At 43.7% G+C, this 24,242-nt stretch overlaps 1 protein-coding gene across 6 annotated transcripts in view; it reads right to left on the bottom strand.

The window, feature by feature from the left end:
- Positions 1-24,242, bottom strand: part of KCND3 (potassium voltage-gated channel subfamily D member 3) — a 134,747-nt gene that overhangs the window by 36,473 nt on the left and 74,032 nt on the right. For all 6 annotated transcript variants that reach the window (XM_087761934.1, XM_087761938.1, XM_087761939.1 and 3 more), the window contains exon 3: positions 616-778. In XM_087761934.1, coding sequence (XP_087618060.1) covers positions 616-778 — 163 coding nt within the window. The remainder of the gene's footprint in view (positions 1-615; positions 779-24,242) is intronic.

The following is a 24,242-nucleotide window of genomic DNA, read 5'->3' as shown; positions in this document are numbered from 1 at the left end:
AATTTAGCAGACTGAAATAGAGATATAATAAATCTGTTATACTTTCTCAGTGAATCAGTAAGCTTATGCTGGTAAAAACTGTTCGGATTTTGGAATATTCAGTAATCCCCTGACATTTCCAGGGGCTTTTAGGTATTCCCAGTGTCTATGGTATAGTCTGCAGCTTTGAGGGGATATGTGTACTGCTAAGTATGTGTTTCTGGAGGGGTGTTTTCAAAACTTCAGGGCAGAGAGAGGACAGGAACCAAGCAGCCAGAAAGATAAACAGCTCCTGTTAATGATTTAAGCATTTATGTGTATATTTATATATTTATTTTGGACTGGTACGTAGCAAAGGTGAGCAATAAAAGCCCCATTGGTGCTGATAGTCAAAATACGCGAGTACACCGTGTGGGCAATGAACTAGCTTGTGTCTGTACGGGTATAGGGAGTTGTACCTGTGTGCGAAGGTAAGCCCACACGCGTGTAGGTGGCTGCAGGGGTGCGTGCAGGCTGCCCTCTGCAATGCTCAGCCCTGTCACGGGTGTCTCACGAGCCCCGTGGTGACAAGCAGGGGCTGAGGTTTCCTGGCGGCTGCTGGGCTTTCGGAGGAAGCGGCCGCGCGGGACGGCTTACCTTCTGCGCTCTCCGCTTGTCGGCTCTCTGGTTCTGGTGGTAAATTCGGCTGAAGTTGGAAACAATGACTGGAACCGGCAGAGCAATGACCAGCACCCCGCTCAGGGAGCAAATGGAGCCAAATATCTTCCCAGCAATTGTCTTGGGCACCATGTCACCATAACTACAGGGGGAAAAAAAGAAAGGGGAAGCCCCTCCTTCAGACAAGTGCAACGGCACCAAAAGCCTTTTCAGGTTCCCCGAGTGTGCAGCAATGTGAGCGTCCAGGCTGGACACTAAAGCTTAGAAATCCACCGTGCAAGCAACAATTCATGTGGTGCTGCCATCCTGGAGGTGACAAGTGCACCGCGCTTTGGCAATGAATTAAGCGAAGCCAAAGAAAGGCGCTCTTGTTGCAGACTAGCTGTGCCAGTTCAGGCAGCTGCTAAGCACGTTAAATTCACACCCTCGCTCACTTAGTACCTACCTCTCCGTGTAGATGAGCTCTAACAAACTGAAAACTGTATGTCTCCTTGTGAACAGGTTCATGTATTTTCATTCCCTTGTAGCCAGGTGCAAATGAGGACTGATTTACACTTCTGTTTCAAAACCCAGCAGTTTCCTTGCCATCTGTACAGTCAGAAATTTGGGGTTCATTCAAAGTCTGGATTCAGTAAAGGGTGAATTGTCAGGAATATGAGACCAGCTGAAAAATATGCAGACAAGCCTCTGCACTGGGTTTGACCCAGCAATCTTCATTAACGATTGTATTTTGTATGTTAAACAATACCAGCAGAATTGAGATGGAATAATCCATTTGACAGAGGTGGAAGACGATGCTGGTTTAGGTTCTGTAGATTCCACGTGACAGAAATCACTACTCTGTTGAGTGCTTATTTGCTGTTTGTTTTTACTTTGCATATGGCAAAAGCTTTCTGCAGCACTTTTGTACTTTAAGCTTAAGCTTCAATACTGTCCTGCAAAGAAAACCAGCGTGCTTTGCCTTATGCCTGCTCTCCAGTGCCATAAGAAGGAGCACAACTGTTATTCTCTCAGGGAACATTCAGTACTGAAACTGCTCTGGGACTCGGGCCTGTGATTGACTGCGCTGGTGCACTGAATGCTGCGTTACAGCGAAGGTAATGGGGATTTTGAGTTCTGATTTACAGTTTAGCCCAGCACAATCCCCATGTTGCATCCCAGGTGATCGCATCTCTTAATTCTGACCGACTGCGCCATCACTCACAATCCCCCCATCTCGCAGCACAACTTCTGATACCCAGCAAGCACCAGATGTTGGCAATGCAAATGTGCCCTGCGTTCAGCAGATGCGGTGGTAAACTCCATAAGGAGGCTGCTCCACCCCTGCAGTTTGCCCTCTAGAAGTGACTTCAGTGCTTTCTTCTGCAAATGGTTGATAGGCAAATAAAAACCCATCCAGAAAGCTGGATGTGGATTGCAGCGTGTTCTGATCATGTAACAAAAAGCTCATTTGTAGCTAATGCCCCTGGAGTGTGATAGGAACATGATTAGCACAGCCACTGACTGAATTTACAGGCCTTGTTTCAGCGAGCCATTTATTACATGCTTGCATGCAAATGTATATTAATATTCATTGATGTAATTTTCATCTAGAGGAAAGGGAAAAGCAAGCAGCCAAATAACAACAGATTTAAAAAAAAAAAAATCTCTGATACTGAAATGAGTGTGTACAAACCAGCGGGGTACAGGAATTCCCAAAGTACCTCTGTGACTCAGGAGGACACATTGTACTTGGTGAAATCCCGCTACAAGCAGGTTTACGTGACCTGGCTACACCCTGGAGTAGAAGAGCGGTCCTAGGCACTGCAACCTGCTGAAGTTTTGCAGCAGACAGGGAAAGGATGCTAACATTAAAATCTGGGCCTAAAGAAGACATCCCTTTTTTCAGGGTGCTTGAAGTCTGGAGAGGCCCGTAGTTGCTATCAGATGGTGTTTGGGATTTCTGTGCTCTTCCTTGGTATGTTCTGGTGTTTGCTGCAGCAAATATTGAAAAGCAAAACGATTTACAGTTGAGGCTTTATTTTTACCTTTGAGGTCTGCATATGACTAACAAAGAGCTTTTATGGAAATAGAGTTCTGTTAAGAATAATTTACGTCCAAGAGGAAAACCAAATGTTTCAAAACACCTTTTTATCAGCCGAACTTCTGTCCCCCATCCAAGAACTCGTTTGGTAGGAGGGTCTCTGCATAGAAGCAGAACTCATTTTACATTAACTGCTTGCTCCTGGGGGTCTCTCACACGCTCGCCTGCTAGGCTCAGTGGCTGGGCAGTGCGGCCAAGCAGCTGGGTAAAAGATTACCATCGCTGGGCTATCACACTCGCTTGTGTCCCAGGAAAGGCTTAGTTTCGGGCTAAGTGACAGCTTTTCTTTGGCGTTTTCAGGTTTTTGGGGTTTGGGGTTTTTTTTGGGGGGGTGGGGTGGGTGTGTAAATGCTTCAGGCTTCACTAGCTAAGGTTTAATTATTCCAAGCAGAATCCTTTTCCTGCCTTCACCTGCATTAAAACCCCTCAGAATACCTCAAATCAATAAAATGCTATTTATGTCTATTAACTTTTTAGCTGCTGCTTCATGCAAAGATAGTTTAAAAGCTCTTGCTAAGTGACAAGGTCTTCTGCCTCATTTAACACTGTTCTAAAAAAAAAAATATCTTTCTTACTTTTCTCCTGCCACCCCTTAACACAATAAGGGTGAAAATTAATCATATGCCTCAAACATGATCTTGGTGACCCGGAGCACTGAGAGAAAGCCCTTTTGTGCATTCGTAGAAAGTGTAATAATAAGCGTCTGGCTCACAGTCTGTCTTGTAGAGTTTTGTTCTTACACGCAGACTGAGAGTTACCTCGTTACTTCGGACTTCAGAGAAGGTGCTTTAAAACACCATCAGGAAAGATCAAACTGTCTTGGAGCATGGAGGATTTTGGTGGGGAGATGTAGAACTCCATTTGCAAAACTATTGTGAGAGAGACCCTGATGGGAAATTTTGCGCTAGCTGGAGCAGGCTGCATAGGAACAAGTCCTAAAACGTGTAGCCCCGACTCCTGGATCTACTGCAGAGTTATCTGCGGAGAGAATGCTGCTGGATTTGTCCGTCTGGGTTTGCATGGCACGTCGTGCGCTTCCAGCCGCGTTCTCTGGCTTTACTGGGCTGACCCGCAATGTGAGTGATGCTGATGTTTGGAAATGTCATGGCTTTTTGATCAGAGTAAAACCCAGCTATGCTTCAGCAGAGCTTGTTCTGGATCCCCTTGCACTTAATGAGAGGCCTCCCTTTGACGACGATGGGGTTTGGAATGAACCTATAAAGTTGCAATTGTTCTAATCCTATATTGACATATGCAGCTACTGCAATATTAATTGCTGGCGTGACTATTTTTGTCCTGATGGTATCACGAGGTACTAATGGCCCCATGGCATATTTATAACAGATACAGTGCCAAATAATCTCAAATATTGGATTTCAGTTAGTACTAATTGGACATTTTAAACCCAAAACTTCTGTTCCCCAGACTGGAATGAGAGAACTCAACTTTCTCATTAGTAAAAGGCAACTTGTCACCTAAAAAATTTCTTCTACAGAAAGTGCATTTTAAGTAATTCGTCAATAATCTCATTAAAGCAGCAAGAAGATAGAAGAACTAGGTAATGATTAACATTCAGAGGGTCTAACGGGATGTTTGAGCCTGTAATAAAACAACGAGAGACTGCAAATTCAGTAGACTCTACCGTGACCTCTAGTAAATCATTTCAGCTTTCTGTACCTCAGTTCCCCGTTTATGAAATGGCAACTGGTTACTTATTCTTTGCCTGCTTGGTTAAGTAGGTGCGAGGTTCTTCAGAGCAGGAGCTGCCCTGTGTCCTGGATATACTCAACACCCAGCAGTGACCCCTAAGCACTACTGTGTTACAAATATTAATAATGCAAGGCAGTTGTACAGAAATCTGGAGTAAACACAGCCTGTGTGTGGTTCCAGGCTTGTCCAGCGATAAATGCTGAGCATCGGCTAGGTTAGATGTGGAACATGCCTAGAGATGAACACATTTTCTACTTATTTTGCCAGGAATCTGGTTAGATGGCAACAGATACAGCCAGTTTTCAGTTACTGAATTCATTGCTCTGCTTACTGGCTGTGCTGGCGAGGTACGCCTGCTGCCAGGCGAGCCCTGGGGCGTGCGAAGGCGCGCGGCCGTCGGGAGGAGCTGCCCTTGCTGCCGCAGTCCCGTCGGCGCTCTGCACGCTGACGGTGAGCCTCTACGCATGTATCCCATGTTTCCAATGGCACAGCTTCGGTTTGTCCCCTTTTCTTCTCCCGGTGTCCCTTCAAAGCCCCATTTCCTACCAAGGAAACGCTGTGAACACTGAGACTCCTACGCACTGTACAGATAATGTAAAGTTCAAGTAAAGCCTTTAAACAAATCAGGAAAAAACCAAAATAGGAAATTACTTTTCAGTGGTCACTCTTTAGACTGGGAAAGACACTGAATGCAGAATTTCAACATTTTTTTTTTTTTTAATTTGTACTGTGACTTCTGTGTCCTTTGAATATAAAAGGGGTCGTATGTCACCCACCCTAATTAGCAGCTATTAGCCTTGACAGCATAATGTGCTGTTGTTTTTCTCTCTGTCAGTACAGAAAATGTTGTCAAATAGAGGTCACTGCTTCCAAGTTCTGGTTTTAGCGGTAGAGGTGTCTGGACAGTTCTTGGCTCCTCCAGCTGGAGACAGCAATAAATAAGGTGCTGAACAGCTCATCAAATGACTCTAAAAATAGACTCTCAGCAGCATCTCTGATGATCCTCTCTCTCTGTGCAACATTCGCAGCCCTACAAATAGGGAATTGTAGTCAAAAAGCTGGAAGATCCTATGGTATAGGGACATCGGAAGGTGCTACAGCAATAACAACTCTGTGGGGACAGGGAAACAGCTTTTCAGAGGATGCTCTTTCCCAGCAGCCTTTTTACGTGCCAGCTTTTCAGTCGGTATAAGGCATGCACCTGGGGAGGGGTTTATGGTTCATACATTACCATTATTGTACAGCTATTGTCTCCATTGGTTTCTCTAGATGCAGAGGAGATGAGCGCAACTGAAAATTGATAAACCTGTATCCCAACACCTTCTTTCTTAGCAGTAAAAGACCTGTCTTTGGACAGAGCCTCAGGTCCAACGCCCCTCCTCTTCCCCAGGGCTGGCTCCAGGGAGGGCAGAGCAGCAGGCGCGGGGAGCCCCGGCGCGTGCTCCTGCACCCCCGGATGGTGTGGTCAAGGTCGCAGAGCCAACACAAGAACGTGGGGACAGCTGGCTCCTGGGTCAAATGGTCAGAAGAGGACTGTGTTTTTTCTGGTCGCTACGTTTAAGTGGTCAAGGGACATTTCCTGCCTAGCAGTGCAAAACCTTGTGGTTTTCGCACACAGCCTATGTACGAAAGCTGAAATATCTCATGGAGGATGGAAACAGAAACAATGCTGCTTCAAAATGATTGAGTATTTCTGCCTCATACTGGCATTAACAGCTCTTTGAGAGCTTCTTTATCTCTCTAACCTTTTGCCCGGCACAGTAGAGTCAAAAGAAGATTTCACTCCAGCCTGTAAGCTTCTGCTTTTAGGACAATAAGGACGGAATAATAACATTATGTACCATACAATAGAATATGATTTTGAAAGCCTTTTGCGTGAAGGAGATAGAATAAAGCATGGAATTAGCATGTAGCTTTCCAGGTGCAAGAGATCCTTTTTTATACTGTAAGTAAATCGCTATGCAATGTTTTGACTTGCACAAAGGAGGAAAAAAAAGTCTAAAATTCAGCTAGAATGTTTCAGTTGCATTGCAAGACTGCCCGTGTTGCATTTGACAGCTCAGAGGAGCTCATGTCCCTCCATTTAATAGGTACAAGTCCAAAGTAATCATGCTAATGCTGCTTTGAACCTTCAGTGAAATAATGATCATGTCACTTCCAATGATACAATGAAAACAAAAGCAAATATTACTCATTCCTTTCTTGCTTTTGCACATGACGACGGAACAGGGAATTAACAGCTTTGGTACGGGGGCTGGGGATAGTTAGATCTTTTGTTTAGGGTTTAATTCACGGTTCCTCTGCCACATTAGCTGTTTCATCTGCCTTGCTGGAATTACCCCATCAAAAAGCACAGCTCTCCGGAGCACAGCTAGCTGCTGCTCACGTGTGCCATTCTCTTGCCCGGTTGGGTTTTATCCCATCACGTATTCATACCTCCAGGTACGCAAAGATGCTGTTGCCGTGTTCAGCAGAGGCATACAGACTTTCACATGGGACGTATGAAATTCCTGTGTGCTGGGAAGGTGGGAGGAGGGCTCTGGAGCTGCTGAGGCAGTGATACCGTCTGGTGGATTGACTGCCGACGTGCGACACAACCAACGATAGAGCGCTCCTGGAGCCTGAAAGCTGGCTTTGTCATGGGCTTGTTTTGTGGCCGCAGGGAAGACAGGTCCGCTTTCTGTGTGATTTTTTTTCCATGTCTGTACGGGAGATCAAAATATTTTCAGAGCTGTCCTGGACAAGTGTTGTGAGGGTTACTTAGTTAATGCTGGCATGATATTTTGAAAATACAGGAGAAGTTTTTTGAAAGTGTTTTGCAGACACAGACTCGGTAATCCATGTCCATAAAGACAATCTGGTATGTTAATGTCAGCTTTTTAAATATATTAATCCTAGAAGGAACGGGCTGCACTGCTGAATGCCTGAGAAACCTGACATGTGAGGAGGCTTGTGGTGCCTCCTTAAAGAGCGTGCTGTAAACAGAGCCGTGATGGCTTTGAAGCAAGAGAAGCTATAAACAGGCTGTCAAATGACAGGCTTGAATGGCAAATCAGCTGTGTCCGGGGAAGTACAGAGGCTATTTCATGCTAGTATTCTTTTACATTAAATATACTTATTTTCTGCCTTGTTTTGACCTGGGCAGCTCCACAGTTGGGTATTCAACTTCTGCAATATCTGGCTTGGGTTTACACTGCTGTTTTCTTTTCCCCTGGCATATTTTATTTGTTAATGTTTTTATGGATGCTCTCATCCTCCCTCGATATTCTGCTGAAATTACATCCGTCAGCCAAGCTGCGAGGGATGAGTGCTGTAGATGCATATCAGTGCTAGCAGCAGAAGCTTATCTTCAGTACTCAGATTCATTTTGATTTTTCATAAAGCTGTGGTCAGCAGTTATTTAGTAGGGATTCTCCAGGTAATGTTGCCTGTTGATTTTGTTCTGGTTTATAAATTCATATTTGTTACTGAGTTTTGTGTAATAAAAGGACTGAGAGATGTATCTGCAATCCTGAAGAAAGGTCTGATGCCGTTAGGCCCTTTTCTCATACTAACAGGAGTGAACGTGCAGTGAAATGGGAAGATAGGATGTTTAAAACTGAGACGGATTTCTGTACGGTGCAAGAAGTTATCTCATTGGAACTCACTGTTTCAAGAAACTGGGGGGAATTTGCTAGAGATTCACGAAAGGGCTGGTCAGCTGTCTTTTCATTAACTCCAAGACCGTGAAGTTACAGCCCCCACGATGAAAAAGGATCACTGAGGAGATGCAAGTTCTGTTGCTTCTCTAACAGTGAGAATTAGAAAGAGAGGTAGGTTATTCCCTAATGACTTGCTGAGGGGGGGTCTGTACTTCTTCTGGGTAGCCCGTGCCAACCCTCACCAAAGCCAAATCAAGGGATTAGATGGACTTGGGGTCGGTTGTAGCCTGCTTGTTCCTGTACTTGTACAAGAAAGGTGACCTAGCTGAAGGTCTCTGAGAGCAGCTGGTAGCATAAATATTCCTTACAACAACAGCAGGCACTGCCCAAAGAAACAGGAATGTTTATGTAGACTCAGGAATAAACTGAGTAGGTTATTTAATACACTGAGGGTTGAGAATACTTTAATATATGCACACACTGGTTCCATTTATTCTTTCTGGCTTGGATCAACTTCTCAGCCTGTAGGCAGTTAAAACAGATGGTCTGAATTTGGGTAACATGCAGACCTTGAGTTGAAGCTAAAAATGGAATTTCATTGGCAAGGAAAGTAGGTCAGAAAGCTAAAGCCCCTAGTCCTAAAATGATGAAAGGCTTCTAATCAAGTGTCCTCTATTACCATTCATTAAAAGGAGCAGGCGAAGAAATATTATTAGAGACCTTTGAAAAAGGGATTACAACGGGAGTGCGAGCACCTTCCTTCCTGCGAGGAGACCTGTGCGTTTGCAAACCTCTTTTGGTTTGAGGGATGGGACGACCATCAGTGTCGCTTCCTAAAGTCCTGCGGGCTGGACTGGAGCCACAGCAGGAGGGGAATGGTTTTCTTCACGGGAACATAAGCAACTTTATCTTCTGCTTCAGTCACAGGAGTGCTGAGAGGAGAGCCTCTTTGCATATCCTCTATTAATACCTTTCACGGTAATAATCCTTTCCACACTAATGCTGTCACCCACCTGACTCAGGTTCTGTAATTTCATCGCCTCTGCAAAACTTGCACCACATCTGAGACTTTCAGTCAGTGATTTCTTTGCTCTTCATCATTTGCAGATGTGTGCCAGCTGCTAGAAATCTTTCTTCGTTGTAGCTGACAGGGATTATTCAAAGCAAACGGGGAACCTGTACCAGTTAACACAGTGGTCCCGGTTCGGTACATTGTTCAGCCCTTGCTTAATGTTAAGCACATACTTAATTCCTGTTCACTGAAAAGATGCTAACATGCTTGTTCAAATATTTTTTTGAAATGGTACTAAGATGAATGTTTGTTCTTTGCATTTGGCAAACCCAAGCTGATACCCATCATTCCTCTCCCTTTCCCTGAAACTACTGCTAGAAATTACATTTCTCTGAATGGAGAATTGCTTGCGTTTCAGCTCTGCCAGCAAATGCATTTTTAGAGATAGTGTCGGAGACCTTCTGTTTGCTCTCCCTGAATGGCAGATGAGGACCGTCTGCCTTGAGCCTTGGCTGTCACCCTCACAGGAGCAGGTAACAAAAGTAGGGACTGAAATCTGGGACACCCCATTGGTCTATAGAGCTCAGAAATGACGTGCAGGGTAAATGTCTACTGCTTAACAGAAATAGCAGTTTACCGTGTCATACACATCTCACTAAAGAAAAGTAGATGTTTTCTTTTTTTTTAATGATATCTTTGGTTTCTCCATGACCACTTAATAAAGTATTAACTAGTTTTTCACAAAAAAAAGGAAAATTTAAACTGTTGATTTAACAGTTATTCAGAGAAAAAGAGGAGTTGACTTCAGTATAGAATTAATATGAGAAAAGCCGAATTTCACTCTGCAGAAAATACCTCCAGTCTTAACCTGCGCACCTTACTGTCTTTTATTCCTAATGTTTATTCATTCAGCTTTTCAGAGGAAGCTCTATTCCTTTTAGTTCTTGCAAAGCTGATATATCTAGCAAACAGTGATCTCCGTTTTCTTTTGCTTCATGCATCACCAAGCAGCTATGTACTCATCTAAGTTTTTGATCCTCAAATCTCTGTTTCGGTAGTGATAGATGTAGCAGAAAAAGCTTTCTTAGATTTTTTTTTTTTTTAAATTTTTTTATGTTAGCCTGCTGAACTTAAGAGCATTTTTGTTTAGACAGATCTTTCTCCAATTGACAAAGTTATCTTTGATTTGAAATTTATTGAGAAGACTTAGCAGGAAACTCCAAAGATGTTATCCGGGCTGTTATTTTTCTGAGCAGAAGATGGCTGTAAAGAGGAAACCTTTCAATGGACTCCAGGACCAACGGGTGGTGGTAGTAATTTCATGCTATTCTGAAATTCTCCACGCTAGAGAATTTCAAGTGAAGAGCAACTGCTACATTTTGATGCACCTCAAACCCTCCAGCAATATTGATCCCACACTGGAACTGTGTGTGTCGCAGAGCAAGTTGCAGAATAATGAAGAGCCCAAAAAGGAAAGAGTCAGAATCCATTTCCTACGCTTACGTTTGGAAAACTGCAAAGGTTCTCAGGTCCCTGAACCAGGAAAGTTGTGAGTTTGTTTTTTTTTTTTTCCCCCCTATACCTAGGCTGCCAGTTCATAGGCTCATGGTAACGGCAGCGTCGGGGGCCTGTGCGGGTCTCTAGAGCAGTCTCTTGCTTGAAGCGGGTCTGTTAGCAGAACAGAAAAATGCACATACGTTCACAAGAAGTTGCTGTTTAGCCATTCAACTCACCATTACCGGTTGAGGAAAAGTTCGCTGGTTTACCATAACGGTGGGGATTTATTGTCATGCATGAACAAAAAAAATCCATTTGATTCTTTCTTTTCTGACAAAAAGTCCACCCCTTGCTGTTTATCTCCATATCGTAGGCGGTTTTTTTCCCCGTGAAGGTGAAAGTGTGGTGTTACTTTCAAGGACTCCTGCTTCCTTGGTAATTGAAGCTTTTCACCTTGAACCTGACAGCAAGTTCTTCCTCGGTCAATATTTGATTTAGTTTAAATTCTAATGTAGGCACTAAGACTCAAATCCATTTATAAGAATTAGCCCTTGCAGTGGTACGGGGCAGTCACCACCCACGGTGACTCTTTGGCCCTTAAACCATAGAGCTGTGGCACGCGTGTGACTTGTCATGAGGCACTGTGATCTGATCTTTTTGCTTATTTATTTATTTAATTTCAATTAACCTCAGCTGTAGGGCTGCTCTCTGCATGCAGGCAAGGGGAAGTCTGCAGTGTCAGCTCTGATGCTTAGAGGTGCCTTGCCGAACTGCTTGTGATTATAACATGCTTAAAGAAGTTACTGTACACACAGTTACTAATTAGTTTATGATTTAGCATTATTGTCATTTTACTGGTACGTCAGTCATGATAATTTGTCTGTAAATGAACAGAGGTGTATTTTATGCAATATAGAGCACACACCAACTGAAATAAGGCCAATTCAAGTGGAACGGCAGTTTTGCAGCCACCCACTACTGAGTGAGCCTTTCATCTTGGGTTTTCTCATTGTGACCTAAAGTAATATTTTTAACTTTTGTGTTTTCTACAGCCATCAAACATCAACAATACTCAGGAAACATGAGGAAAAAGTCCTGAGTATTATTGTCCATCTGACTATCATCTGATACAAGCATCTGGTGTGTTAGCAATAGAGTGCTTCTCAATAACACATGCTTTTTAAAAAAGTGTTTGTTTTAATGGAAAATAAAATGTCCCAGATTAAGGCATTATGTATTTCTGGCTGCATACACTAAAGGCTTTTTAAATTACTTCATTCATTATTAATTCAAGAAGAATCCTCATATTACTCGGAGTGAAAACCTTATACAGTTACCTGATAGCAGAATCCATTTTTTTTAGCACCTTAAAGCTCTCTGTAAAAGAAATCTTTTCAGAAAACATACAGGCTGGAGAGGGCAGTTAGTGCATTGAGCAATTAGACTTTCCACCTAATAGCAGGGTTGAAGGCTCCCTGCCCTGTCTTAAATTCTTAACTGTGGTGTCAGCTTAAAGGAGATGCTGGGTTTTTGCTTTCATTTTATCCTTGTCTTTTTCTTTTCTGTCTTTTTAAGCAGCTTGAGCGTCCATGCTGAGCCATGTCACATCCAAAATGATACACATACTGTGCATTTTAATGAGCTGCTAACACTGATTATACAAAAAGCAATCTCAGAAATATTTACTGAGTCAAAAAAAAAAAGTGCCTATGGGGAATTAATTAGCTTTTTAAGAATTGGCTTTTTGAAAGCCTCAGATTCTGGAAAAGTTGAACTTGAAGTTGGAAGAAGTTTCAAAGGAGTTGAAGGGAGGAGAAGAAAAAGGAGTAAGTTGTAGTGGAGTATTACACATGCCAGGCATCTCTGTACTGGTCAGAAGATGCACTGGAAGCTGTGTATGTCATTGATTCACACTCCAAAAGCTTTCTGAGAGGAAGGCCGCGCAATGCCTGGGTCGTCCGTAAAGTTTCGATAGCCTTTCTGTGGGGATGAGCAGAGGGGGACAGGATCACTGGAACCCCGGCCAGTTCCCTCCACCACGTTCATGACGACAGATTTGGAAGAAGTCTGCTCTGGGTGATACGGTGAAGTCCCAGAATCGCAGAGCGGCTGAGGCTGGCAGGGTCCTCTGGAGACCAGCTGGGCTAGCTCCCGCTCGGAGCAGGGTCACCCGCAGCAGGTTGCTCAGGGCTGTGGCAATCGGGCTTGCAACGTCTCCAAGGATGGAGGCTCCGTGATCTCTGTGCTGTTCCAGTGCTCAGTTGCCCTTGCAGTAAAAAAAAAACGGTGAATGCTCTCCATCTGGAGGCAGTTCTCGTGCGGTGTTTTTCTTGCTATCGTATTTGAAGTTTTGCCTCCGTGTGGAGGTAGCTGCGCTTCAGTACTGGGTACAGTAACGCACAGATGCACAACCAACCTCTTTCTCACAGTTCCTATAGAATGGCTTTGTGACTGGTTTATTGGAAGAGTAAAGCTGTTTTAATTTGATCATCTCCTAAGAAACTTGATTCCTTTAATTATATTTAAGCACCTAAGCTCTTCTTTAAATAATAGTTTGAAATATTTTATATTTAAGAATAGCTATAATTCTGTAAATTTGCATAGAATTACCTTTCCTGATCAAAAGTTCTATTTCAACAGTCTAGCAATTATGATCAAATAGTGAAGTGCATGAAGTATGTCTGGTTTATGGGAATGAGAGACGTGGCACAAGTGAAAGGTATATCTCATGTCTAAAAATTAATGTGAGCTGTACGCTTCTCTCTACATCCTATTATCGCTATCCATAAAATATGGATCCTAATAAACAAGATTTCGCAGATATATAATTTTTTAGACAGTGATATCGGAAACTCAATTCATTCAAGGCAATGGAAAGCTGCATACGAATTCCAGTTGGTTTTAGACCTATCCGATTAATGCTTCCTTTTCCTGCAGATGTAAAATGCTGTCCAAGGGCTGGATATTACCTAAATACACACTGCTGTCCCTTCCGAGGGAAAGTGATCCAATAACGTGGCATTTCTCATCAGGCAGTGACATGTGAAAGGAATTGAGAATTCACTTGCATCAGGCATGCATTGTAAACGGAAGACATACTTCAGGATAGGAAGAATTACACGAGCATCAAAGTGGTCGTGTTGCAGAGAGTACTTATAAGCTCTGCAGAAACTATTTCAGTGCAGGTTACTCAAGTCCTGGAAACGTAAGGGACAAATCCTTGTAATAATGGGTTGAAAGGCAATCTGGAAATTCACATGTGGAACTGGTCCTTGAAGGATGACTTGGTCTGTACAGGATATTACTGAGATCAGAAAGATTTGAAAGGAGTTTTCTTTATTGTCCTCCAATAAAATCACAAATAACGTTGCAAATATTGTAAAACCGTGTCACGGGGTGGGAAGGCAGCACAAGTTTCTGCACCTCTCTTAGAGCGCGTGAGCTCCGATGCTGAGGAACCGGGAAAAGCGTATTTGTAGTGCAGACTGCGCAGCCTTTAAGGCTAAGCAAAGCGGAATCGGGGTGAATTGAAGACTTGTAGATGTGTATTTCAATGCTGTCATTTGCAGCACGCACGTAGTGCCTGAGTTTGTCCTTTCAGCCTTGCATTGCCTGACTTCGGGTGGGTATGTTCTCACCCACAGGCCCACCTGACTTGTGAGCAAAATTAGAATTGACGTATGGTTAGATTTACCAAGTTAATTGGGCTCATAAGAGGGATCACGGAAGCACTGGTGCAGGCTTAATGCTATTTGCATCTTTATGCACCTAAGTAATTTTGTAAATCTGGCCATAGATGCTATATATGCCTCTGAAATCCACTCTGATTTTAGATCACATCAGGCAACCTAGCCAGTAGAAACAGGTTTATGCTGCAGCAGAGGCACAGTCTGAACATTATATACCATGAAAAATTGGGAGATTGTACCCAGAACCTGTGCCAGGCTCTGCTAACCAAAGCTGGGGTGTTTCCTCTGCAATGCAGAAGACTGTCGTTTGGCGTGGGTGTGCTTTATTCTACCTTGGTTTAGGTACTCTGATTTCTTCTCCATCCCCCGCTCCTTTTTAATGGTCTTGTTGAAATAAATATTAGTGCCTTGACTTTGAGCAGGTGCAAACCTGTACTCCAGAAAGACTGTATTGTGGTTGCAGAACCATTATCGTATCCCTGTCAATCATACTCTCATTTGCTCCTGGGATGTAAGGAGCACCTGTGGCTAGTTAGCTGTAGACTTTATTACAAGCTAGATGACTTCAGCATTCCTTGCTCATAACTGTGTTCCTTCTTCTTTCTTTTCTATGAATAAATTTTGATTTTTTTGGAAGCCTTGAAATAACTTTTTTCCCCTCGTTTCATGACTCTGTATAGCAGAAAATAAAAATAAATAATAAACCCCCAAGAAATACAGGTGCACCTCTGCGAACCTACTTAGTGCAGGACAGCAAAAGGTTGTCACAGAAGGCAGTGAAACCAAATAGCTTTTTCTTACGCTAGCTACTGTTTTATCTTCTTTTAATAGTGCCTTATTAAAAAAAAGGTGAGTTTTAAACACCACTGCAATACAAAATTTATTGTATTAAGTGTATGACAAACAAATCAAAGAATCTTTTTCCTTTCTTATATAGTTTTTTTTCAAATGGAAGACCAATGCCATGAACCTGCTCTGAATTATCCCTTGACTTTATCCCGCTTCCTTTGAGAACAGCCACCATGAAGCCACAGCAGCATCTTTTAGACTGAGAGGATTAACTCTTGGTGAGCTGCAGGCCTCATGGATAGGGGCTGTCTTACGGATTCCTACGTTACAGACGTACGGACTCTTCTAGCACTGCGTCACATGCGTGTGGTTATGTCTCTTGCAAGTTCCAAAGCAGCTTATGGATCAGTCTAAACTTGCAGCAGAAGCCAGTTTCACTCTTTGGCCATCATTACAGCAGTTGCTGAGATGGGTGGCAGTATAAAGCTAACCTGGCAGGACTCTGATGAAGATGTTCCTGCCGAGAAGACCAGCATAGGCTTTGCTTGCTTGTTCTCTATGTGATTACAGGATTGCGCAGACACAGGTACCCACAAGCTGCTTTCCAGTGCAGAAACGGGATGTGAAGCAATGCAGCCTCCCTTCCAGTGGTGGCTGGTAGCCATGAGCTTCAGCCTAAGTGGTCACCTGGAAGTCATAAACTGTCTGTCTGACACCTCTCCTCTTCACTGCCCCTCGCTGGCTGGGCCCTGTTCACTTCGAGTGCCAGGAGTTCAGGCTGTGGGATCCATCTTTATCTGTATTTTAGAATATCTTATCCATTTGTTCCTCTAAGCATGTGTTAATATTAATAACACATAGATAATTTTCTGAGTAAGAAATCAAATTCACCTACATGCTGCCAGATCTACGCCTCCAGGGAAGTGTTCTGAGTCTAGAGCTGGCTGAATAATTCTATTCTATTTCAGACTCCTCTTTCTTCAAAGACAGACTAAAGGACTATGCTCACAAATATTGATTTCTCTTGAAATGTTTTGGATTTTTTGTTAGGAATAAAAATAATCTGAACCGTAAACTTTTAAGTGAAAGTAACAAAAGCCAATTGAAAACATAGGCTTGCTTGTGCATAGTTCAATTTCCCTTGTCTGTGTTTGATTAAAAACGCTGCAGATTTAACATAATTTTTCTTCTAAATAGAAAGAAAAACAAGAAGAAAAATAGCCCTGCATGAAACTCCCTGTTATTTTCTTCAGCAGTGGAGTATTTTATCATTCTGAGCAAAAATTAACTGGAGTTGTCAAAGTTTGGCAGTGATTGATAGTGTCACCTTAAATGTTACTAGTCAAAACTTGTTTCCTCCTTTTTCACTCCTCCAGAATTCAGGTAGGCAGTTTGCCAAAGTGTAAAATTCCCTTTTGTGCAATTTGAAAAGTCAGCAGCACCAGCCACGTTGTCACTCCGAACGTCCCATCGGGTTAGAAAACAGGGACAGGCAGTGCGCGCAGCCACGCCAAGCAAGCGGCCGGCCTGGCTGCAAGGGGAGACGGCAGCAGCAGGGCGCCAGCAGAGCTCTGCCGAGTGCTCCGACAGCGGGGCCGGGGCCGTGCCGAGGACTGGGGTGAGGTACGGAGGGGAGCAGGGGAGCACGCTCTCCTGGGTTCATCTACCTCTGAAGATGCCGAAGGATGCTCACCAACTAGAAACGCAGGCCGTGTTCTTCTGGAGCTGCAGAAAAGCTCTGGCCAGTGGTTGAACTGGAACAGTGTCATCTGATGTGTTATTTAGGGAGGCTTTGGGATGGGTGACCCTGAGCTCCGAAACCCCCCAGCCTGCGGGGAGCCTTGCAGGAATCTGCCCTTCCCACCCAGCTGTACTGGGACTGGGCAGCATCTCCTGAAATGCCTGCTCCCTGGCCCATTCATTAGCACCGAAATCTCTCCTCTCCTCCCTATGGTGTGTCACAGGCAGGTTCTGATAGCACCGCGTATGACTGCACGTGTCTACGCTTGTGTGCTTACACACAGACTGAAGTGCCTCACCTGGTTTAGCTTTGATCTTCAGAATTGCGTTCTAATGTATTTCCTGCAAGATTACTCCATGTGCACGATATTCTCCTTCTCTGGTAATGCTCAGAAAGTCAATTTTGAACTTTTGGCCTTATGACTATGTTTCTCCCAGATGAGAAAGCAGACAGCTTGTGATGAAAATTAACTTGCTAATAAAAATAATTAGTACACAAAGGGACAATTGCCAAAAGCAAACCCTGCTTTGTTTCCCTAAGTGTGTTTAAGTATTGCATGAATAGGAGCAGGTTACAAGAATAAATCGTTTGTGGTCTGCACCTTGGGACGAAGCTGAATAATGGGTTTTGTCTCTGTAGATACTTTGGGTCCTTTTCCTTATGTTTTATGCATTTGAGCAGCCAGATCTTTATGCACATTCATCAGTATTTCAGGAAAAACAAAAGACTGAGTTGTCTGGTCCATTTTCTGGCATCACTACTACCTAGTGAAATTACCATTTTGCAGTTTCCACCAGTAAATCTTTCGTCTGGTCCTAAATCCTCTGTCTAGCCCTTCCCATCACTGCTTGCGGAGCTGGTAAATTCACAGCTTCCCTGTCAGCAGATTTTATTTTCTAATTTCCTTTCTGTCTTAAAAGATTTTTCTCCATTATTTGCACAATCTGAGATTCAAACCATCATCTGTTACTTTGTTCCCATGTCTGCTGTGAAGAAGCCTCTTTCCTTCCCTTTCCAGATTCGTGCAGGTAGTTAAGGCACGTTATGTTTTCCCCTCAGTCTTTATTTTTGCTAAGATGTTACAGGGAGATGCCTGGAGAAAAGTGAGCATTTGTGAATTTGCTACTTGTGATACGTTTTTCTTCCTGTTGCTACATACGCACCTTGAAAAGTTGAGCTTTTCCCTGTAGATATGACACTTCGAATGCTGAGTCTGAGTTGATGCCTTCATAAAACACTTGACTATGAATTCATTCTCTTGCAATTACTGATTCACCATCCTTCCTCCAGGTACAAACCACTGCAGATAACGTTATTTGAATTTATCTATGGGAGCGATACGCAGCAGGCTCATTTCCCGAGGTTATTTTGGAATAAACAAGCAAACAAAACCAATCCAAACCAAAACATAAAAGCCCTAAAACAAACAACCAGGAGCCCAGACCTGCAGCATGCATTTTTAGTCTTGTCTTTCCCATAGAAAAAGGAGGGATGTCAGAATTCAAATGTCTCGCAGTATGTTCTGCAAAAGCCGTGCAGCCTGCCATTTGGATCTGTCAACGTTTTATATTGTGACTGGCAAGGAAGCTGCTGTACCTTTTCCCTGCAGATTAGTACGACAGCTGTAAGAGCCACACAGAGTGACATAAGTTACACACAGTTCTTACCAGATTGGCCAGGGAGTCAGGTAAGGGAAAACTGCATGCCGTAGGTTTGTTTCTTTGGATGGTTTTTTTGGTAGATCTTGCATAAATGGGAAGCAAACCAGATTTTTAATTCGTCCCGATTTAGGAAAATCTGTGGCTGACCTTTAAGCTGACTGGATTCAGCATACAGATTTCCTTTGACTTCTGCACACGTTAAGCTATGTTTTGCTCCTTTTGTATTCACGGGGCAGTTAAGCCCCTGCAAATCTAAAACAGCACCCGTGAGATTTCAGCCCTCCTCTATCCAGTGCCAGATGGAAGGTGGATATCTCGCATTTGAACATTTCTTAGGGGTACAAACCTTTGCTTTATTTGGAGGAAGACAGGCAAGAGGAATGGAAGACATCCTTCTTCAGACTGCTGAGCTACTTAAGTTCAGAATAGCTGTAGCATAGGGAATGTGGGTTTTAGTATTACTTTAAATCCAGTGAAGCAAACTGAAAAGCAATGCAGTTAACGCTATGCAATTAAAGTAGGGCTGTACAAGTGTGGCTGAGTGGAGATGTGGGTATGATAAGCCTAGTAAGTAGTAAATCTGGGTATAAATCTGAATGAAACGGTGTTTAAGTTTTGCATTTGCTCGCTGTGCGCTGCTGCAGACCCTTTCACCGCAGTGAAAATAAACTGTAATTCCTTGAATCCGTAGCGCTTTTGTTTTCATCCTAGAGAGACATGAAGTATGCAGCTCTCCTTAGAGAGAGCTGTGCTGGGCGCAGCTGCCGGTGGGTTTGGGCGCTGGCTGCGGCGGCACAGCCCCGGCCGCACCGGCCACCCCTGCGCTCGGCTCCGGCTGCTGCGGGTACCCAGCCGGCGCATCCCCTGACCGCCACTGCTTGCAGTTGTCTTGGGAGGGAATTTTTCTTGCTGTTTTTGGTTTTAAAATGAAATCATGTCACCATTGAAATGAACAGGCCGATTTAGATTTCAGTGGAACCAGAATTTTCCCAGCCAAATGAGCCTTATTCCCGTCATTACGCTTAATTGTACCTCACCTAGTAACATTGTCCCCTGAAAACAGTGGTAGAACTTCCCTGCCCTTCAGTGAGAGTGTGATAGGTATCCTAGTACCTCAGGAAAATGATGTTAAAACTCTAAGTGACTTCACAGAGCTCCCATACATCCTTATGGGGATGAGGCTGCTTGGTTCAGAACCTCCAGCCTTGTTTGGATTTATGTATGTGAGGTGGTAAGGTGTTGCGATATTAATTTTATTTATTTGGTATAACTATTGTGCTTTGAACAGGAAAACATCCTAGTCTTCGTCTTTTCTCTGTCCTGTCTAAATCACATCTGTAATATCAGAACAGCCAAAGTTCCTTGCCTTCCTAATGAGACAGGCTGCTTAAGCACTAAGCCCTGGTAATCCAGTTTATGTTTTCATAATAGTAAATATAATATGAAGATACGCACAGCTTGTGCTTGATGTAAGCAGTGAGGTCATTACAGTGTTCCTAAATCCTTTTATTTTAAGATTTATTTAGTTGATAAACTTCACATGTTTGTCCTTCATTTGTCATTTCTGGCATGGGCTTTAACCCAAAGCCAGCTTCCCATACCTGCTACCGCTCCAGTTTAAGCTTGCTTTTGCCTGGAGATTTGTTGGTACAGGAGACAGCGATGTCATCTACGGGATGCTAAAGCGATAGGCAGAGGCTCTAAGGGATGTGACTTTTGGCTCTTTGTGTGACCTTGGACAGCCTAAGCAAGCTCTTTTCTCCTCAGTTACCCTTGTCTAAAAGTGAGAAGTTATTATTTCCTTCCCCTTAATCCCTAGTGTTTTCTCTTGCTCTTTATATAAGGGACTTTGCTCTTTGCACTGACACAGCGTCCAGTATGTATTTTCATAATCATTATTTACACTTTGATTAAGCATTCCTATTATTCAGTAGGTGACATTAATAATATCAAAATGCCATTTTATACAATATTTAAGATCAGAATTTCCTATTGGAAATCAATGAGAACATCTTCCTAAAACATCCATGACCTGAATGTCCCTTCTTATATAAGAAGTATCTATATTTATCAATGCTGATACAAGATGCTGTGGTTATTGTCTGTTCATGGCCTATACAGAATTCTGTGATGCTTTTGTCAGGGGCAACCCGTTAGCTGTCAGTGGACGACTTTTAGTCTGCACCAGTATGGTTTAGATTTAAAACAGAAGCCTGGAGACGAAAGGCTCGATCTCCCATTAACAGACCCCTCCTGTGGATTAGTTTGTCATTAGACTTCAGCCTGTACGCAAGACACTCGGTTAACTAGAAGGGTTGTTCCTTCTCAAGTCCTACATGACTCAAGGTGACTGAGCAATTCCCTGCTGGAGTGGGTCTGTTCAGAATATAACTTTACCTGCTAGCCAGAGCTGGGTCAGGGAGAGAGCCTTGATTCTATTCCTAGTCCTGCGACGGCTTGGCCTGCTGGAAATTGCACCTCTGCACCGCAATTTGTCCTGGACAAATTTAGAGACGGAGCTAGTATGTCGAGATCAGTGCCATTGAAAACAAAGGGGTGTGTGCATCGCTCGCTGTTCTGTAACAAAACTGTATACATTGCATGTGATCCGTAACATTCGCACTTTCAAATTGCAGAGGGATTAGGGCTCTGTTTGATGAGTTTAAAATTTTGTGTTTATCTTGAAATTTTTGTACATTTATCTATCTATCTCCTGTATCTAATTTAGCCTGGGGTGTAATCAGTAAGAAATTGCAGGGTAACCTCATCACCTGTAAGCATTCTAGTGGGAAAATATGCAGCACCAGCAGGAATTCAGATTAAAGATGTTAAAAAAAAAAATCCTTTCATCAGTGCTTTCTTCCTCATTAAATGCGGAGTTTGCTCATAAGTATTTGCCAAATAAAAAGGGAGAAATAGGTAAAAGTTAATACTATACAATTAAGTTCCCTTGAATTTCCCCAGAAGGTTCACCTTAGCTTAGTTTAATATCCCCTCAGCTCTCCCAAGCCATCTGTTTGGCTGAGATGCAAAACAAATGTGTACAGTGAGACGTATTTATCATGCAAGCCTTGGAGGTGACAAAAGCTCATGGGAAGCAGGTTTGCTCGCTGACCCCGCAGGGCAGTTGTTCCTTCAAGAAGTCCTTCACTAAGCAGCAAAAGGCTGTTATTAGCTATCCTGGAAGACACTTTGAATAATCCAGCAAGGCAAGTAAAGCTCATGTTAAATGATGAGTCTCATTGACTTGATGAGCTGGGCTCAGCAGCTGTGGAAGTCAGAGGAGAGGCTGACCTCAGTACCCAGCTGGATGGGGGCCCTGAGGGTCCATATTCGGAGCACATGCAAACTATTTCCTCCTGAGCTAGTTAGAGACAGCTGCTGATGTGAGCGGGAGAGCAAAGCGAAGCAGGACCACTGTGATGGAGGAGGGAAGCTTCCTGACCCCCGTGGTGATAACCTTCTAGCTAACCTTATTAGCACAGCTCTGCCTCCCGGGGAGTAGATGCAAGCCTTCAGAGCACGCTGCTGCTCTCGAGCGTGTGCTCCACACCACGTGGGGTGTGAGACCTCCGAGGCAGCGTCGGGTCCTGTGCAGCCCCGCAGGTAGGCAGGCGCTTCGTAACGGCAGATACGGGCACGGTCTAGGCAGTCTGGTCCTGTGCTCCCTCGGGAGCTGGGAGTGGCCGCGTTCAGGTTAATGGTCTTGGACTTATCCCTTAATGTGCGGTGTAATTCAGAGATGGGCAAAATGTGTCAGCTGGTGGAAAGCGTGGCCTGAGCAGCCAGTGTCAAGGCCAAAATAGGACGCTGGGACTCTGGTTCCCAATTCCCCCTCTGTCATTGCCAGAGAGTACTCTTCCCAGATCCCGAGGACTCCTGAGCCAAGACACTGGGAATTTTCCTGCACTGTCATAAGTGAGGGGCTAACACCAACCTCATTACCCTGTAATTGAGTTTACCCTTCCCTCCTCCAGAAGGAGGGGAGGACAGCTGGACCAGGCCCTGCGGGTCACTAAGCAACAAAAGGCTGTTATTAGCTATCCTGGAAGACACTTGGCGTGAACAGGCGTGACGGACAAGAGGCAGATTAGAGTGGCAGAATTGGTGGCGCAAAATACTGAAATCCTGACTCGTTCCGTGCTTGCTTGTTGATGCCTTCAGCGTTGTTAGTGCTTTTTGGCATTAAATAAGTACGGTTTTTGCCCACACATGAGCCCAGGCTGTTGCTGTAACTCCCTCCTCTGATTTTGGCCCGGGTACTTTACGGGTCAGGTTAGTGTGGCCCGGTGACTACAGGTCTTCCACGTTTCTCTGAAGTTTCCCTTTGAGTTAGAAGCTTGTGTGTGTAGTATGGTGAAGAGCATACTCTGCACACTGAACAGGTAGATCCTGGGTGAACAGTGAAACGTGTGCTCTCTAATTAACAAAAAACTTAAAAGAATACACTATTTTTACTAAATGTGACCGAACACTTGCAATTCAAATGATGGTCTGCTGGGCAGCAAGACAATCATTCTGGGGCTGGGCCCAAGTTAAACTTTTTGTTTAACTTTTAGATATTGGGGTAGATATTGGCTATAAAAATGCTTATCTCTGTCCCAAGTCTGATGTAGAGTTTAATGTTTGCAAAGGTCAGGGCAGCTATGGCATGACAACTGCTGCAGTAACAGCACTGCTGAAATGAAAAGGTATCAGATCAGGCAGCTGCAAAGAAACACCATGGCTCTCGTGCTCTCTCTCTCTTCTCCAGCGCTTGGTGGGTTTGGGGTTCTTGCGGAGTCCCCGCCTCGGAGCAGTTGTGTTTGTGCAACTTGAGTTTCCGATGGAGCACCGGCTCTGGTTCCAGGCTTGGAGGAGCGTGGTTTACCTGGCTGTGAGCTCCAGTGCAGGCAGGTGTGGTGGGATGCTACAGAATCATGGAATCATTTAGGTTGGAAAAGACCTTTAAGATCACCAAGTCCAACCATTAGATGAAGCTTAAATCTCTGTGATACTTCTGCAGGAACAATCAGCTGGTTTTTTTTTTTTTTTTTTTTTTGCATGCCAGTGTAGCGTTCTCTACCTTTGGACTCACCGGTATTTCAACATTAGGTGTGGCTAAACAAAGATGAGGTTTTCTATCTAAGTAAAATGTCAACAGAATTCATTCTTTGGAGACTGCTTTGATGTTTTGCTTCTCCCATATACATCAGGGGCAGGATAAGTTGTTTGGGGAGTTCATTAATATTCATAAGGTATTAGTTCTCAGCTGTTTCCGATCTAGATTCCTATAAGGTCCTCTGAGTACGTAAATGGGCTAGCTTGACTTTCAGTGATTTTTCATACCCCACACACCCCTGTAGATAAGTAAAGGTTGGCCTTCAGCTGGGTAATTTTAAAAAATGCATTTATATTCATGAGTTATCTAGCAGTCACTATTTCAAAACCTTAGGATAGTGTTTATACTTTAAAAGAGAGAGAACAGACCTGGAGCTGCACTCAAATTTTGGCCTCAGTGTTTTTATAAGACATATTTCTATGCAATGCATCTTTTAAGGTGTTTTGTGCCGAGGTGTTATGTGTTAGATTGTTCAGCCTGGCTGTGACCACACTGGAGCTCACCTTGCTCCCTTTTCTCCTTGGGCTTTCCAACATTTTGATCGTGGAATGAAAACTTCTGGGGCGTAACTCCAGCGTGCGCAATGCAGGATGGCGGGGCACTCCTCAAAACTCTTGTAGGCTGGCCCCAAAGAGGAATTTGGCTTAATGTGAAATAAATGTGGTTTTAGAAGCAGCTTTTA

The sequence above is a fragment of the Nipponia nippon genome, unplaced genomic scaffold (genome assembly GCF_047370975.1).
Source record: "Nipponia nippon isolate SJK-2023a ecotype South Korea unplaced genomic scaffold, ASM4737097v1 scaffold_25, whole genome shotgun sequence".
In the NCBI taxonomy this organism is placed as follows: domain Eukaryota; kingdom Metazoa; phylum Chordata; class Aves; order Pelecaniformes; family Threskiornithidae; genus Nipponia; species Nipponia nippon.
Note: the sequence above shows the minus strand (reverse complement) of the source record. Positions and strands in the feature narration are given on the sequence as shown.